We start from the raw sequence: 19,245 nt of genomic DNA on the forward strand, positions 1-19,245 counted from the left end.
AACTGTCTCAAAGTGGGGTACTTTGGGGTATTCATTTAAATTCAATGATGGCGACTTGCACTCTTCCCACTCTTCCCTTGTTCTGTGGGGCAGAGATGACGGAGGAAGACTGCAAAAGTAGAAGAGTTATATATATTATACCAGAAACGGCAATGACAAAATAGTTGTCCATGTGGAGGACAGCCAATTAATGGTGTGCAACATGTTTCTGCATTTTTGTTCAACCTTGCATACACACGTACATGAACTACTCAATGAATAGTCATTCAGGCAGTCAACAAAGTAAGTATTTTTTATTCCAAAGTTTTCATTTTTAACACATAAACTAATGACACAAACAAGCACCACACTAATGCTTACCATTATTTGTGTCATCGTCCTAATTGTTGTTGTCAAACACTGCTGACTTAGCTTTAGGGATAATGAGGGTAATCTTTACAGTGTTTTATATACATAGACTGCAGAGATAATGTCCTGTGACACATGTACTGTTGCTTATAAAGCATGAACTACTTGTGGGGGTGGGGGTGTCAAACAGCACATTCACAAACGTATTCTAACCTTACTAAAACTATGCACTAGTTTCTAGACAATTCTAATTAGGAATGCTGAAACATTGTGAAACATTACTACAGTCACTCAGTTTTTTTTAATTCTTTACAAAAGTAGTCCAGTCTCTTCTAATGCCTTTGATCCTATGGAGATCTCACTGCATAGTTCCCTGTTTACTCTTTAAGTTATTGCAGTACTATGAGTCTATACCGGTCCACACTCCCATCAGTATGGAGCAAAAAGCACAGGTGTATGAGGTGTTCGTATGGGTCCTGGTGCAGGCCGTAATAATGCTGGAGGGAGGGCTTGAGTCTGGAAGAGAGCACCTGCTGGAGTCGAGCGTAATGAGAAGGGGGAGCCCCTTGCTGCTGCTGCTGCTGTCATCGCTGCAATGTGATTCGGTACAATTCTAGGGGTCAGTGTCTTTCCAAGTTCCTTTCTTAATGCGAGTTTTACCTGAAAAATACAAATACGAGTAGATTTCACATGCATTTCAATGATTTTTACATATGCCATCCATCCAGGTTTTACCAAGACAAGCCCACATGCAAAATATTTTCCTATGTCAAACCTGGGCTGCTGGAAGTCATTTCAGTAAACATATCAGCTGTCATACTGATGCTACTTTACAAAATATTTTGCATTTCGACTACACATCCAGACAGCTGATCGAATTGTGGTAACTAGCAGTATATTTGAACCTTAACATTTGATCTAAAACACCAAAGTACAGAAATGCATGTGTAATATACACAGACCATTTGTAAATATGACTGCAAAAAAGTGCAATATTTAAAACAAAACACAGTAATGCAGTATTTTGTAATTTACAAAACAGCATTTGAAAAACATTTTGTTCAGAAAGTGTGTGTTAATCTGAGACAGAAATGCTGTTTAAAAAAACCAACAGCAAAAAAGAAATGCACAAAAAAAACCCCCACAAACACGCACAAACACAATGGCTTTTGATGGTCTGCGATGTTGTGAAAAAAGAAAATGGTTTCATAGTTTTAAAGGTATAGTAATTATATTAACCCTTAGTGTGGCACAGTTACTGAGGGCAGGTAAGCCTAAGGTTTATCTTTCCTGTAAATAGCCTTTAAAGATGGTAATTGTCGTTGCTTGCGTAATGGTTATGTGGGCACTTAATAGGGTAAATGGTTTCCTAAATATAATGGTTGTTTAATCGTGTAATTGTTATATATTTGTCACCTGTATAAAAACCCCTGCTTGTCTAAACTGGGGGTGGAGAGTGTAAGGAGTAGCTCTAGCAGCACTGTTTATTGTAAAACTGTTTGAGAGAAAAGAAGGAGAGAAAAACCTCATGTAAACATTTGTGAAGTGTCTTGCATCTGTGTGACTGTGGTAGGTAATTGGTTTATCAAAAATAAATGTAACAGTGTTTGGGAACACACATCAAGTCTCCAAACTGTTTTCTATAACACCACACATGGCCACTTAATTTTTTCACATTATTACGAAACAGCAGTTTTCATAATAATGTGATTAAAAAAAAAAAAAAAAAAAAAAAAAACAGGAACTGATTTAGCCCAGATTACTTTACATTTATCATGCCAACATACTGTTTTAAAGAAATATCCAGTGCAATACAAAGCAATATAAAGTATTCTTACCGCATGTGCAGTCGTTCCTCTTTGGGCTTTGTTGTAGGGGCTGTATTTGGGTTTTGGTGGTTTTCCAGCAGCTCGGTCTTTATGCCGTCTACTGCTAATGTGCTAGATAGAAGAGACAACTTTGTTTAATTCATGCCGTTGTTACCAGTACAACAGTTCTAGCACAACGTTTGGCACAAACAATGTAATTATAATGTAGGGCTAGTGATTTTCACGATTCTCCCTTTGTCGACTTATGCTGGCTTTGCCTTTTAATTGAAGTTCATTAATTTAAGTGATAATTACATGGATAAAATCTGAGAGGTAGACACATTTTATACTACAGAGGGATACTGTTTTCTCCATATACAGTAGATGCTTCGATTAGTTATATAAATTGTATGACAAGTGTTGTAGTTTTTACTTTTTTAAGGTCCTGGTTCTTAATACAAATAATCTGTTAAGAGCCACTTATGTTTTACTGAATGTGTTATTTAGCGTCAAGTTGACAGTGCTCTGTATACCGGGTTATGTCGATTTGGAATACTAATGAACGTCAGAAAATATTCCATTTGTCATATAATCCTGCATAATTTTCATGGTTTACCTTATATTTATCATCTAATACCATGTTCACACTAGCAGGCTGGACACACGCAGTAGAAAACAATAAAAAGGTCTAGTATGTGATGTGGTTTTCAAACACATTCATTTCAATATTGCACACTATGTATGTGTGTATGCAAATACACCCCAGTAAAAGTAATGGGAACTAAATGTGAAATATGGAAAATAATATATTTAGTATTTAAAGTTAAATTTCATGCTATATCCTGTATATGCTATATTATCATCTAAAAATTGAATTTGTGGCAATGTTTTGGAGCATATGTATGGAGTGGAGTGTAAATTTGAGTACTTTACTTTTGTATTTTCAATGCACTTACTTGTCCTTACTTCCCACATAAACGTTCACACCAAGCTACTCTGTTCTGGTGTTTGTGGATACTTTTCTAGTTTGTACTGAACCAAGACAGAAAGATCTCGGAGAAGATTTCAGAGTTATTAAGACAGAAGGTTTGAAAATACTTATACTGCTAAACAATCACTGAAAACTCACATCTACATTACTGTAGGTAACATCTTACTTCTTTCTGTGTAAACAACCTGTTACGTGAAACGGTTACTGGCAGTGGTATGCATTTATTGTACTGTCAAATACAGAAGTCAGTGTATAACAAATATTGACTGATGGTCGTGAAAATGTATATTGAATACAGCTTTGGGTGTAAAAGGACATTGTGATAACAAATGTACAGCCAAGCAAAGCTGGTAACAAGTGTATGAGTAAATCTCTTAATTCTGAGCACAAAGTTAAAAACATATGTTTGTGCTGCTTTATTGAAGGCTTTTTTGCAAAAAGTACTTTTATACCATTTTATATACTACAGCACATGTTTTCAGACACAGCTGCTTCACCTCATAATTGTTACTTTATACGGACCTGTTTCAGCTGTGTTTCTGAGTTGACGTGAACATTACAGACTTCACAGTGAAACGTTTTGTTCTGAAGACCAGTAATTGCCTTGGTAGTGGGAGCAACTTTGCCTTTTATTGCAGGCCTTGGGAAAGCTTTAATAGTTCCTTCGCCACTTCTGGCTTCTAACATCGTTTTGTGCTTTGTACCTGTTGGGCCAAAAGATGAGAGGGTTAAATATCACAATTACGTTCGCAGTGCACATGTAGGTATACCCCGGAGGTATTCATTTTGGATATCCCTCCCATTTAGCAATCATGCAGTTTTACATTCAGTTCCAACTTTTGGATTTCCTTTTTGCATTACAGACAATATTTCTCATGCTGATATGCAAATGAGGGCTGGGCTATGAAGATGTCTGTGGTCATGAAGTACAGCATGTTAATCAGAGGCTTTTACTGCATTGTACTTGCACTGTATAAGCTGCTACACACCAGACATGATATGACAAGCGAAACTGTTCAGAACCTATACTTTAGAGAAGTGTATTTCACACCACAGGCGACACATCAGTAGATGTGGGACCCTAACCCCACCCCCCCACCCCTCCCCGAGGGCAACAAAAATATAACTTGTCAGATAGGAAAAAAACATGCCTTGAAGTAGTTACGTGTGAGGTCAGTCCACTTGTGAGTGTTTTTTAAGTAGTAGTTGCGTGTCGGGGAACTCTCATTATTAGTGTTGTTTGCATTGTCAGCTCTAGAAGGTGCGTCTCGCCAATAAATACGTACAACTTCTGACCAATCAGAGAACAACTTCAGTGCATGTGGCCCAGCAGGGTGAAGCAGTATCTGATGGAGGAAAAAAATAATACTTGTCATGGAAAAAAATCTAGGTTTATGACAAAGATCATCGCAATTATAAAGATACAGGTTTGAAAGGTAATCCATTTTGAAGGCGAGGGTATGTGTGATTTATTGCCATATACATGAATCAATCAATCTTTATTTTTCAATCAATCTTTATTTTATATAGCACCTTTCATAGTGGACCACCATCACATCGCGCTTAATCCGTCGAGTATCCGCCTGTCACATATCTGCCATAATCATTTGTTCAACATTTTCGTAAACCTATGCATTTTGCTACTGTTTAAATTACCCGACACTAAGTTAAGTGTATACAACACTTTGGCAGGGCAGGAGCCCTGAGCATGAAGAGGGTTTTTTGTGTAAATGTATATTGTAAATAGTGCGTATTTATTGCAATTAATTAAGTACCTGACGCTCCTGGGAGAGTCTGCCAAGTATAAAAAGGTTCAGTTTATTCATCTGAGGGCTGCTGCAAAATCAAAGCCAGCTGGCCTTAATGGTATTTAAAGCAGGATTAATTTATCCGCCTTTTAACATACTGGTCCCACCGCAGTCGGATACGCGACAAACTACTGTATGTTGAAATACCCTAAGAGAAGGATTATTAATACAATCATGTTGATGAATTTGTACCACTTTTGATAGTTTTGTCAATAGCAATTTTTTATAGTTGTATTGATCTGGCAGTTTTCCAATCTGTCGCATCACCTGTGTTGCTTCTGGTGTGTATGATCATGGAGCTACGAAAGTATCTTGTCGTCCAATGAAAAATTGCATCTCATCTGGTGTGTGGCGGCCTATAGAACTAGTAAATGTTATTCAATAATGCAGCATAAGCTGCATGAGATTTTGTGCTGAAGTAATTTAAGAAATGTCTTAGAACTAGAGGATATATTGCTAATTACGAAGAATATTTTCTTTTCTTAACATTCTATAAGTCTAAGGTTTTATATTTCTTGGCTTAGTCCCTGTAGTTTATTAACAAATATATGGAAATTCGTTTTGTGTATATATGTTGCATAATATTTTTAGTAATGACTTAGGCCAAAGGCCAAACATCAATGCTATTCTATTGCTTTCTGCAATTACATTTTTTTTCCTGTCCTTCAATTTCAGCACTACTGGAAAATCAAGCCCACAGTTCCTAAACTATTACTTATCTTCTATTTTTGTGCCTCATGTAACCAGTCCCTTTTTTGTGTGCTAGATATTAACCTGTCCCTGTTCTTGATTGTGGTCTGACCTCCAAATTTCAAAGTAGCACCTTACAGTGATGGCTTGTGACTTTTTCGACAGGTGAGGCACAAATCACAAAACACTTATTACCACCCCCACTCAACGGCTAACGTACTAGAAGTAAATTTACTTTGTTCAGCTAATTTCATATTTGCCTCTGCTAATAGCATTTTAATGCATTCAAATAATATACTGCAGTCACTATGTAAAATATACCCCTGTAGGGCTCAGTCTTTTGGTTTGGTCCCTTTAAGAGTGATGGTCAGTGCGTGTGTAGGTCAGCTGTCTTAACAGTGACATTGCTATACTCCAAGCTAAGAACCTTAAAAGGGGCGCGTTTTTTTTTTTTTTTTTTTAAAAGAAGGAATGGTGGCAGTGAAGCAAGGGCAGTGTTACTAGAGCCGTTTTGACTCAATTGACTCATTGATTACCATATTCATGCTTATAATCGTACCTAAGATTAATGTCATGCTTGGAAGTTGCAATAAGCCCTCTGTATTGTAATGGGTATTTAATTACACTTTTTATACTTTTGGCAATATTAATTTATCTGCCGCTCAAACTTAATTTTGCATACTGTAAAGGTCGTCCCAAATCGTTCCACCCCCATCAGTTACGTTTTTACAATCAATTGGCAAATCAGAACTTTAACACAACGTATTATTTAGTTCTACAAGTTATTATGTGACACCAGCGTGGAACATTCGCTATAAAGACACAAATACAATATCACAAAATCATTAATTCAAAACGAACATGGCAACCTGTCATGTCGTGGCAAGACGTTGACAGTTTTAGTCCATTGAGATGTAACCTTGCCTTATTTAGTTGAAAGACGGAAACTTGGCCAACAATAGTTTGTTCATGGTGCTGCCTTCCATTTTATGAACTTGCCTGTTTGTTTACAGTCTTTCTTCAAAATCTTCAGTGCTAGTGTTATTTTGCCACCTTAGCAACTGAATGACTCTCTTCTTGGGCTCTTACTGTAAAACTTATTCTCAGGTCACATATAATATCAGATTCAATTGAAGCCATTATTGAACAAATTCAAATCGCACAAATTCTAACTGCTCCAAATCCAGTAGGGACTTCCCAGTGTGGTAAATTTGCACTTTCACTACTGGTGAAAGCAAGTTTAGACTTTTAAATAATGTCACTAGCGCTTCTGTGGACTTAAATTTCTTTAATACACTTAAATGTGTTTATATTTGTCAATTAAATAAAACAAATACACAAAATGTTTTTTTTAGCCTTTGGGAATTGTTGGTGAGGCCTTGCCTCGGTTGATGAGCCGCCTCTGTTTGTTTATTTTTCAGACCTCAGGATCTTTAGAGATGTTCTTATTGCTTTCAGTATATATCGTCATGTGATGCTTATTTACATCCAGATCATTGTGTGATGATATGTGTCTGAATATCCCTTTAGATGAACAGTGAAAAATTCAGCTCATCTGTTATACATCCTCTTCAGCTAAAGATATATATCTCTTTCACCAATTTATTACGGGATGCTTTTTTCTGGTGTCATATAGGTTTTTTTTTTTTTTTTTTTTTGCCTGGTGTGCTTTAGCTTTGTGATAGTCATGGTCATTTATAATTCTGGTTTGATGTCAATTGGATTTATTGTCCTGATGGCAGCCTTTACTTCACCTTGACCCTTTCAATGGCCCTTTACATTCTCTCTTACAAAATGCAATCCTTATTTTTTGCTCTCACTCTTGCCACCTACCTATTCCTTTATAGCCTGACTGACTAAAAAAAAAAAAAATCCAGTTTTAGTTAGTGGTTCTGGGGAGTGGGGCATTTTTTGCCTATTTTAACCTCATTCAGATAGCTTGCGTGCAAATGCTTTGGTATCCATTTGTATATAGCCACATATAAGCAAATAGTTTTAATTAGCAAGCTACCTTATAAGTGTAGTAAACACCCCCTTAACATAGCTGTTTTTTCTTGGATATTGTGATATTAACAAATAACACACCGGTCATTCTGAAGTGATTGTAAATGGATAAGCGACACCAGTCTATTTAGTAATCAAGAATACCGAGAGGGGTAAAAACTGCATTAGCTGTCCATGGGCTGCATGTCATCCTACAGGGATGTTTAATTTCGTAATGCAAGGATGCAAATGTTGTTTAATATTGCTGTAACGTCTGTAAATCAGGTTAGAACATCTGCTAGTAAACATCACCGAGATGATTACACTTAATTTGTAAAACAGTGAATTTATTATAACTAAGCTATGTAGTTAGTGGCTCATATGATTAGCTCATGTTGCTGACCCCTGTACAAGTCAGAAACATTTGCTGAAGTAAACTCTTGAAATATAAAATACAAGATAATGTTATGGCACAACAAAACAAAAACTGGGCTTTGATTTTTCAGATATTTTCATTTTCTAGATGTCACATGGTAAATATAAAAAGTGAATCCCTGTAACTTATGTTAGCTTCATCAGACTGCAAACACACATTTATGTGTTCTGTATGCCTCTGAACCTCTCAGTTAAAAGCTCAAATTGCCTAGAGTAAAGTCTATTCCTGGAAAGATAATGACAGGGCTGCTGAGATGGAATTGAAATTGCCAAGGCTTACCGCTATTGTGTGCTTCCAGCTGTGAGGCAGAGTTGACAGCTACCTTACATAGAGAGCAATAGAGCAGTCTTTTGGCTTTTTCCTCCTCTGTCTCCATTGGAAGGCAGGAGTTGCTGCCAGTTGATGCCACCTCTTTCTTGTCGGCCCCCGAGGTTGTCTCTGTACTTGTCTGCACACTACAATTTGTCAGTGCTGCCGCTGGTTCTGCTGCAGTTACTGTTGCTAATGGTAATAACGGTGTTCCTGTTGTGCTGTCTGCAGTTGAAGAAAAAGAGTGATATGATATGATAGTGGTGCTATGAAAAAGACATGTGATTATAATGTGATTATAATGTTGCATAATGAACTAATTTAAACTGTGCCACTTAAAATAAAAAAAAAAATAATAAAAATGAAATGCTTGAAAGCAGATTGATTCATTCCTCTCCCTTATCAATGTATTTTGACATAGCCAAGCAGCAATCAAAACGACAGCTCATTACAGACTACAAATTAACCAAGACTTTTGAAGGGTCCACAGTTGCCTATAATGATTGTCTCTCATGTCTCTGTTACGCAATCATGCACAGCTGTTTTGCTGCAGTATTCTGTAAAGGAGTAGGTTTAATGCTGGAGCTTTATACTTAAGTTTGCAATTAGGGGGTACATTAATTCAAACCCCTTGTCATTCTAGGATCGCTAATATGCATATGACAAAGGCATACAATGAGTACCTTTCTATCTGGGTAACAGTTATCAGATACCTTCCTAACTATACCTATTATTAAAAAAAAAAAAAAAACAATCACAGTTAGGCATGGCTGCTTATGTATTTACATTTGCTGATGACACTGGTTTGCATACATTTTTCAAAAATCCTAAAAGAACTCCAGTGACCTTATTCATTTTGTACAACTAGTAACTGATTTACTAATAATCACTGTACGAGTATCCCGAACAATGCACAGTCTGTGCATATTTGGATTGCAATTGCTCAGTTTGATCCTGGGTCTTCACCTTTTTGAAAACAACCACTGTAACTCATCTGATTTTCATGTACCATAAGCAAATGAAGCAAAACAAGTAAACACATGTTCTACTTGGTGTTAATATCCCACTAACATGTGGTTATATAGTAATTATTTTCTTTCACCGTTCACACATCTTGTTTTTAACATACTGTACGGTGCTTTTCTATGATTTTGCTTCACTGCTTACATTCCTATATAGAGGGAGTCTGATTAAGACTTTAAATACAAAGAAACATATAATGTGAAAAGTTCTTTGTGTGCAATTTCAAGGTCATAGCTCGGTAAAAGGTATTTCCTTGGTACTGCTGTTCTTATATGTGAAATCAGTCTAAGAAACAATAAATCAATCTTGTGTTTCACAAAACAAACATTTTACAGCTTAACCTTTTCTTCTCATAACAGAAGAAACATTTGTTATTCCTGATGAGAAGATTCATTTTCAATTGTTCATAAAATAAAAACAAAATGAATCTCAGGGCACCCATGTATTTAATACGTTTTTGGCAGGGTTATTTTTGTGGTCAAATGTGCATTTAATCTCTGCTTTTATCAACCATAACCGACAACAATGTGATTAGGAACTCCATAATATACTACATTCCCTGTTCTGTGTTTCCATGGAAAACAATCTTAGTGCTATCTAATTGTACAGATATGCCCTTTTGCTCTACAGTGTCTTAGGGCAATTCCAATTATTATTTGCTATTTAGTCACTGTGAAAGGGTAGCATTGTGGCCAAGGCTGGTTACTAGAGATGTGCAGTTTAAGAGCGGATATGCACTTTTATTCACAAAACACAAACAAAACAATAACAAATAAATAAGGTACGGGGACCAAAACAAAAGATTAAAAAAAAAATAAAAAAACCCACACAAATCAAATATTCTCCCACTGTTCAGGCTGGGCATTCACCTTCACTAAACCCTCCTCCCCCAAACCAAGGCTCCCTTTTATATACCACGTGGCTGTGATTTGATTGACCATCGGTTATTCAATGAAGTTTGGCAGGAATGGGATTTTAATCGGGACCGGGAGCCTCGGTCAAGCACATCACTGAAAACGTGGACAGGCTCCTAGAACGAACAGGAGACGACCCGGTAGTAGTCGTCCACATCGGTACAAACAACATTGGAAGAGACAGACCAAAATCCCTGCAAAACAAATTCAGAGAGCTAGGAAGGAAATTAAAAGAGAAAACCAAAACTGTGGTATTTTCTGGTATACTACCCGCACCTTGCAAAGGACCATATGGACAGCTGGAAATAATAAATCAAAACCAATGGTTGAAGACGTGGTGCACACGGGAAGGCTTCACCTATCTTGATCATTGGACCACTTTCTACAACGAGGACTATCTGTATAGACGGGATGGACTGCATTTAAATAACAAGGGAACTAGTCTACTTGGAGAAAAGATCCTCGAGCAGGTTCGGAAGCATTTAAACTAGAAAGGAAGGGGGGAGAAATCAACAAAAAAACAGAAGGGAGACCGCATCAAAACAAGAACAACAACTCAGGTAAGACAACCATTAAATGTGTTTATCTAAATGCTAGAAGTATCAGAAACAAAATTCTAGAACTTGAAGCTACTGCACTAACAGGTAACTATGATGTGATAGGTGTTACAGAAACGTGGTTATCTGAGAGTGATGGGGACGAATATAATATTTGTGGGTATACACTGTATAGGAAAGACAGGCAGGACAGAAGAGGAGGAGGGGTAGCGCTATACATAAGAAACAGTCTTGAAGCCCAGGTGTTAAACCTGGACAAAGAAAATAAAACCGAATCAATATGGGTCAGAATAACAGACAAAAATTCAAAAGGCATAATAATAGGAGCATGCTATAGACCGCCAGATTCAGACGGTGAGCACAATAATCTGTTATACAATGACATTAGAAATGTGTGTAGCAAAGGAGAAGCCATACTAATGGGGGATTTCAACTTCCCCCAAATAAAATGGGAAAACCCGGTGGGTAGCGCGAAGGACGAAATAGAAATGGTGGAAATGACAAATGACTGCTTCCTAACACAATTTGTGAAGGCACCCACTAGAGGGGAGGCATGCCTTGATTTAGTCTTTTCAAATAACGAAGATAGAATAACTAAAACAGAGGTCAGAGAACCACTGGCAAACTCAGACCACAACATGGTCTCATTTGAAGTGTTTTTTAAATCCTCAAAAGTAAAGACTAAAGCTAAGGTTTACAATTTTAGAAAAGCAAACTATGAAGGTATGAAACAGAGACTAACAGAAGTAGATTGGAGTAAAATAGAGAAAACACCCACAGAAGAAGGATGGTTGTTCTTCAAAAACGTAGTACTAGAGGCGCAAAACAATTATATCCCTAAAGTAGACAAATCTAAATGTAAAACTAAATTGCCAAAATGGTTTAATAGATCAATTAAAAAAAATATTCAGCGAAAAAAGGCACTTTACAGAGCATTAAAAAAGGACCAAAAAGAAAGTACACAGAAAGAGTACACAGAACTGCAAATGCAAGTCAAAAAGGAAGTTAGAAAGGCCAAGAGAGAAATAGAAATGAACATTGCTAAGGGAGCTAAAACCAATTCCAAAATGTTTTTCCAATATTACAACAGCAAGAGAACATTCAAAGAGGAGATTAAATGTTTAAGAGATACAAATGGCAAAATCGTAGAGGAAGAAAAAAAAAATAGCAAATATGTTAAATGATTACTTTTCACAAGTTTTTACAAAGGAAGATACTGACAACATGCCCCACATGTCATCCAGTTCCTATCCAGTTTTAAATAACTTTAGCATAACTGAGGCAGAAGTGTTAAAGGGACTAGGAGCTCTTAAAATAAACAAATCCCCTGGGCCGGATGAGATCCTCCCAGTAGTACTCAAAGAAATGAAAGAAGTAATTTACAAACCGCTAACCAAGATCATGCAGCAGTCTCTTGACACAGGGGTGGTACCGACAGACTGGAAAATTGCAAACGTAATACCGATCCACAAAAAGGGAAACAAAACTGAACCAGGTAACTACAGACCAGTAAGCCTGACTTCTATTATATGCAAACTTATGGAAACTATAATAAGAGCCAAAATGGAAAATTACCTATATGGTAACAGAGTCCTGGGAGACAGTCAACATGGTTTTAGGAAAGGGAGATCGTGCCTAACTAACTTGCTTGATTTTTTTGAGGATGCAACATCGATAATGGATAATTGCAAAGCATATGATATGGTTTATTTAGATTTCCAGAAAGCTTTTGACAAAGTCCCGCACAAAAGATTAATTCTCAAACTGAACGCAGTTGGGATTCAAGGAAGCACATGTACATGGATTAGGGAGTGGTTAACATGTAGAAAACAGAAAGTACTGATTAGAGGAAAAACCTCAGAATGGAGTGTGGTAACCAGCGGTGTACCACAGGGATCAGTATTAGGTCCTCTGCTATTCCTAATCTACATTAATGATTTAGATTCTGGTATAGTAAGCAAACTTGTTAAATTTGCAGACGACACAAAAGTAGGAGGAGTGGCAAACACTGTTGCAGCAGCAAAGGTCATTCAAAATGATCTAGACAAGATTCAGAACTGGGCAGACACATGGCAAATGACATTTAATAGAGAAAAGTGTAAGGTACTGCACGCAGGAAATAAAAATGTACATTATAAATATCATATGGGAGATATTGAAATTGGAGAAGGAATCTATGAAAAAGACCTAGGAGTTTTTGTTGACTCAGAAATGTCTTCATCTAGACAATGTGGGGAAGCTATAAAAAAGGCTAACAAGATGCTCGGATACATTGTGAAAAGTGTTGAATTTAAATCAAGGGAAGTAATGTTAAAACTGTACAATGCACTTGTAAGACCTCATCTTGAATATTGTGTGCAGTTCTGGTCACCTCGCTATAAAAAAGATATTGCTGCTCTAGAAAGAGTGCAAAGAAGAGCGACCAGAATTATTCCGGGCTTAAAAGGCATGTCATATGCAGACAGGCTAAAAGAATTGAATCTGTTCAGTCTTGAACAAAGAAGACTACGTGGCGACCTAATTCAAGCATTCAAAATTCTAAAAGGTATTGACAGTGTGGACGCAAGGGACTTTTTCAGCCTGAAAAAAGAAACAAGGACCAGGGGTCACAAATGGAGTTTAGAAAAAGGGGCATTCAGAACAGAAAATAGGAGACACTTTTTTACACAGAGAATTGTGAGGGTCTGGAATCAACTCCCCAGTAATGTTGTTGAAGCTGACACCCTGGGATCCTTCAAGAAGCTGCTTGATGAGATTTTGGGATCAATAAGCTACTAACAACCAAACGAGCAAGATGGGCCGAATGGCCTCCTCTCGTTTGTAAACTTTCTTATGTTCTTATGTTCTTATGTGTATTTGGCAGGAATGGGATTTTAATCCCATCCCTGCCAAACTTAAATTCAAATAAATAAAATAATAAACTCAAAATAATTAAACTTTATTTTATACATTTTAAACAAGCCACACTATTTACACGTCAACAATCAAATGACAAAGCCATTCTTATATTTAAGGAAACATTTCACTAATCTAGTCTTGTTTAAATTCTTAATGGTTATCATTTTCTGTTTGTCACCACATTCTGGAGCCGCCTTAAAACTCTGAAGCACCCCTGCAAGGTGTCTTGAGGCCCCAGATACTAAGTTTTAAAATGCAACCATAGTATGATGACTGAAACAGAATTATATTTAAAGATAATCTAAACAACAAGAAGAGTGCATTAGGTAATTCATACCTGTAATCAGTTGCGCTTTAAGGAAGGTTTAATATACTCTTAGTTCAGCTCCTACTGCAACCATAAGCAAGCTGAAAGTGACAGTTTCTGTCTCTAACAGGGGTCTGAGTAATGAAAAGATATGATTGATGTTTTTCTGTATTCAATACTGTAAAGGGGGGGGTTGTTATGTATGTGGGTAGTCACTGGATAATAATGATGCAGAACACAGAGCATTGGTGTTGACACGCTGCACAGGCGTGCAGATTTAATAACACATTTGTACTGACACTAGGGTACCAGCCTTGTCAGATTTAATACAAGAAAACAAAACAAAGCTAAAAATAAGTTTGCCACACAAGGCGAGTGCTAGTCGCACAAAACAAAATTCACAAGGTCTCACCTCCCGCTCCAGGAAACTACTACACTATGGTAACTCTATACTTGTTTGGGATCAACATCCCCTAAACTATCCTATTGCTGTTGCTCCTGAAGTCTCAGCCTCCCAGCGACTCCGGGTCACTGTGATAGTCCTGGCTGAGGAGCCTTCACCGGCACTGTCTTGCAGTCGAAGGATTCTGTAGCAGTTTTCCTGAAGAGCAGACACTCTCCTCCTTATTGTAAACAAAGCAAGTTTCCGCTTAGCGCAGACAAAACTTGCAGAAACTGCTGTTCACCAGTGCCTCTTTAGCATGCTCTGGCCCCATGCAGGAAGAGTATCTGTCACGCTTAATCTCAACAGACAGACTGGCCTTGCATGTCTCATAGCGATAACACCCAGGCATTATACAAGTAGCAATACAGTGTACAGTACCACTGTACAGGTTCTGTCTCAGTCTGCTTAAAGACAACAACAGGGCTGTTCAAGACCTGAACAAGACCAGCTTGGTACCGGACGGGGATGTAAGCCCTGGTCGGTAGCAGGTCGTGACTTTAGCACCGGGTCAGTAAGGTAAGGTACCGGTGCAATAACCTTGGTCCTGGTTCAGTACGGGACTGGGAATGGAGCAGAGCTTGTCGATGACCTCTGTACTGGTACGGTACGGGTCCACCGGTTCGCAGTTACATTGGGTAGCACTATATAGGGATGACCACCTGTGCAAGCTACTCACAAAACCACTCAGTCAATACTCATATGAGACTGAGGGAAGCCTGCTTGTTAGAAGTAACTAACAATCCTCGTAATGTTGATTCAGAGCTGTTATCAAAACGGCATTAAACTGTGGTAGAGACTGCAAGCAACCACAACCAAAGCACAGCTGCTCTGACTACATGAGTGCCACAGCACGCATTGCAGACAAGCCTGTGCTTAGTCTCTGAAATTACAGAAAAATACAATGAGAAAAGAAAATATTTCTCTCATACAAAATAAAGTAATAACAATTACTTTAATTATACAAACCATCTTATAATTTTATCTGAAAGCCAAACGATAATAAAATAACTCTAGCCAGAGCTATTGCAGCCTGGGGAGAGAGAGCACAAAGTCAGCCAACTTACATTGCTTGATCCCTGGGAAGGTGCGACTCAAGTCGTTGGCCACAGTGGGACCTAACAAACAACAGGCTGTAGCGCATAAGATATGCATTATTATTATTATTATTATTATTATTATTATTATTATTATTATTATTATTATTATTATTATTATTATTTAAACTATTAAAGTGTAAATAAATGATTGCAGAAATGATGTAATACACAATAATTTGCGAAAATTATACAGTCAAAAGCAACAAGTTCTTATCTGATAAGCTCTTCCTGTCACGTCAGTTCTTGCAAGGAAAAATGGAGCGGATATATTTTTGTTCAGGTTTCGGGTATTTACGAGGTAAATACCCATTTGGTAATGGTTACATTTCGTACTTGAAAGGGAATGTCTCATTCCTAACAAATGACAGACTCACCTATGTATGACTACCTTCAAAATGAACGTATTTTGACAATGCTAATGATAGTAAATAACCATAGGATGAAATGAAACAGCTGGCAAATTTGCCAAGAAGCCAGCAGGAATTAAATATTTAATCAGCTTCATACACATTCAAATCATTCTAGACACACTTGTGTCAGGAATATTACCTAGCAGCCAGAATTCAGGGGACATGGCATTCTAGACTTGGACCCAATTACAACGACATTTTTACCCTTTCAAAAGAGATTTTAAGCACAACAATGCTGCATGATTTCCAGTGTGTAAATGCAGAGGAAACTTCTTTTCGTGGCAATTAATCAAATAAATAACCTTTTATACTAACAGTATAGAAACCAATAAATGAATGAAACCTATCTTCCTAGTGTTCCAGTAATCTATCCTGCATATCTTTTGTGACCTGGGCTTTTGGTTTAGGTTGTATAGAGAATTTAATCCATTCTCATTACTTCTTTTAATTAGTGGAATCAGTCTATAGATGAGCCTTTCAATGAGAGCTGTCTATTACATTACTCATTGATGACTCGGAAGACTAGGAGCCCTGCTATTCCACCTTCCAGCAATAGTAAAATGCTAAAGTCTCTTTATTTCAACCACATTAGTCTTCCCTAGGGAAAAGACAAATCTGCGTTTTCTTAATTACCTTTTAGAGAAAAAAAAAGTTATTTACATTTCTGAAATTCCTCTGCATTTGTTAGTCGTCTAAGTAATCAAAGGGAACTCGTGGGATCTGAATCCCTTTTTCAATGTTTCAGAATTAAGTTCTCTAATTAAAATTATTAGGACCCATTATATGTTATTATAGCGGAAATGTAATGGTTCCCTTTAGGCCACTTAGGTCTAATGAGATACAAACAAAAAACATTTCTCGTTCAATATTGTAACAGGGAGAGATCTGTGCTGACTCTGCTGGCGTGTTGCAGGAAGAGGGCAGCAGTCATCCAACAACCAACCTGTGAGTCATGGCAGTGACACAGGGAGGTGGGAAAGTGGGTGTGTGGACTTTCCCCCTCTCTGAATGGCTGAGAGGTGCGTCTTGGGAGATTGTTAGCCCTATAAATTAATGCTCTGTTGTTTCCTCAGATCTGCCCTGTTAAACGTGCCAAGAGTGCGGAAGCGCTGGTCAACGACCGAGAACCAGTGGGAGAGAAAGAAACGGAAGTTCAGAGCGAGATATTGAGGGTGGGGAACCCTTGGGCAGACCCCTGATGAGTATATCAGAGCAGGCTAGTGAGCCGGCAGTGTAGGCCGGTGATCCGGGTCCCACGGGCAGCGGCGACCGGGATATCGCTGCAAAGTGCAGCACCTTTTCTTTGTAGTTTTTGTTACTGTTTTATTTTCCCTGTTTCTTTGTGCCTTCTGTTTTGAATTATTGCTTCGAAGCACCTGCAAGGGCGCCGATATTGTGTACCATCGCTTGGTATGCCCGTGGTTCTGTTTACCATCGTTGGTAAATCAGACCACGGACCCACAGCGCCATCTGCGGGACTAAAGAAAAACCAGCACCCTGAAATAAAACTGGGCACCTGTGCGGTGTTGCCAAATTCACCTGTCTGTCTCCTGTGTCAGTGAATTACCCACCACCCTTCCACAAATATTTATAGAGAAAAAATGTAATCCCAGCGACACCATCACAAGTATAGACGTGTGCCAGAGTGGTCCCTCCTCTAACATTATGGTTGAACAGGTTTGCGCTTAAGGTAACTGAGCAATTGACCCCCCAGTTGATACATTAAAGTGTATCAGCACAAATACACAGGTGGGAAACTCTTTCTGGGTGGTAGGCTGTAGGAGCAGCTTGCGTTTTGAGCACTGTTACAAATGTAATAGGAATTGCTGCTACAAAATGCCATGTGTCAAAATAAGATGAGCTTTGCAGCTGGACCAGTTGTATCTGTTCTGTCTGCCTCTGCCATTAGTATTGCTGCCCCCTCTACTCCTGATTGTTATTGAACTACGACTGCTAATTTAAGGAATTTTCAATGATAACTGAGGCTGAACTAAAGGCTGTCATAACTAAATTAAATCCTACGACCTCTGGTTTGGATCCTTGGCCTCTCTGGCTTATTAGTAAAAGTTGAGATTGCCCAGCTTCAGGGTCATTTTTGTAAATATGGGCTATTGGAAAAGACGACAATCAGGTGTATTGTTCCCTTCATACAAAACCAGAAATGGTGGTTTCTTTGCTGTCTCAGTGCCTGAGCGAAGTTCAATTATGGGTGGCTGAAAATGTCTTGAAAATCAATCCTAGTAAAGCAGAGGTATTATTATTATTGGGCTCCAAAAACAGTCTAGCTAAATCATCTAGTATTGAAGTCTCATTTGTATGTAATCTTCTTACGCCATGTAATACTGTTAGAAACTTGGGAATCACTATGGATTCAGAACTGTTTTTGGATATCCATATTAGCTCTGTTATGAAGGACTCATTTTATCATTTGAGGAACATTACTAAGCTGAGACCCATTTTATCTGATAAAGATGCTGAGATGTTGGTTCATGCTCTTGTTCTTTCTCGGCTGGATTATTGTAATGTTCTATTTGTTGGCCTCCTTGATTCTAAGCTATGTCAACTCTAACTAGTCAAAATGCTGCATCTAGAATGCTCACTAGCCGCTCAAAACATATCACTCTGATTCTTAAATCACTGCACTGTCTTCCAGTTAAATTTAGGTTGATGTTAAAATTCTGCTCACTACTTATAAGGCACTACACGGCCTTGGTCCTCAATATTTGCAGGAACTGTTGGTGCCCTATGCTCCTAGTCGCAGTTTACAATCAGTAAATACTGAAAAATTGATAGTTCCAGAAGTCGCTTAAAATCAGGAGGGGCAAGGGCTTTTAATTATTATGCCAACAATAAAATTGCGCACCAGCCGGAACTCTGACTCTCCTATTTTTTGTGTAATTTACGTAATCTCCATTTGTTTCCATCTGGTCCTTGTTTTTTTTTTTCAGGTAAAAAAAGTCCCTTGGGTCGACATTGTCAATACCTTTTAGAATTCTGAATACTTGACATAAAGTCAGAAAAAAACAACATATGAATCCAAATTAACATGTATTTATACTAAAGTAATACAAAGATGACTACAAAAGATTTAGAAGTGAGTAGTTTTTCGAGATTTACAATTATACTTGCATCTTTGTATTACTTTAGTATAAATACATGTTAATTTGGATTCATATGTTGTTTTTTTCTGACTTTATGTGAACGAAAAGACACACATTTGC

At 37.8% G+C, this 19,245-nt stretch overlaps 1 protein-coding gene across 4 annotated transcripts in view; it reads right to left on the reverse strand.

The window, feature by feature from the left end:
• Positions 1–275: 275 nt before the first annotated feature.
• The window catches only part of LOC121312879 (zinc finger protein 385D-like), a 91,319-nt gene continuing 72,349 nt past the window's right edge, over positions 276–19,245 (reverse strand). For all 4 annotated transcript variants that reach the window (XM_041244754.1, XM_041244753.1, XM_041244755.1 and 1 more), the window contains 4 exons: positions 8,344–8,598; positions 3,670–3,851; positions 2,187–2,288; positions 276–1,008 (listed from right to left, as the gene is read on the reverse strand). In XM_041244754.1, the coding sequence (XP_041100688.1) occupies positions 778–1,008; positions 2,187–2,288; positions 3,670–3,851; positions 8,344–8,598 (770 nt within the window). In that variant the 3' untranslated portion in view covers positions 276–777. The remainder of the gene's footprint in view (positions 1,009–2,186; positions 2,289–3,669; positions 3,852–8,343; positions 8,599–19,245) is intronic.

Source organism: Polyodon spathula, chromosome 3 (genome assembly GCF_017654505.1).
Source record: "Polyodon spathula isolate WHYD16114869_AA chromosome 3, ASM1765450v1, whole genome shotgun sequence".
NCBI lineage: Eukaryota > Metazoa > Chordata > Actinopteri > Acipenseriformes > Polyodontidae > Polyodon > Polyodon spathula.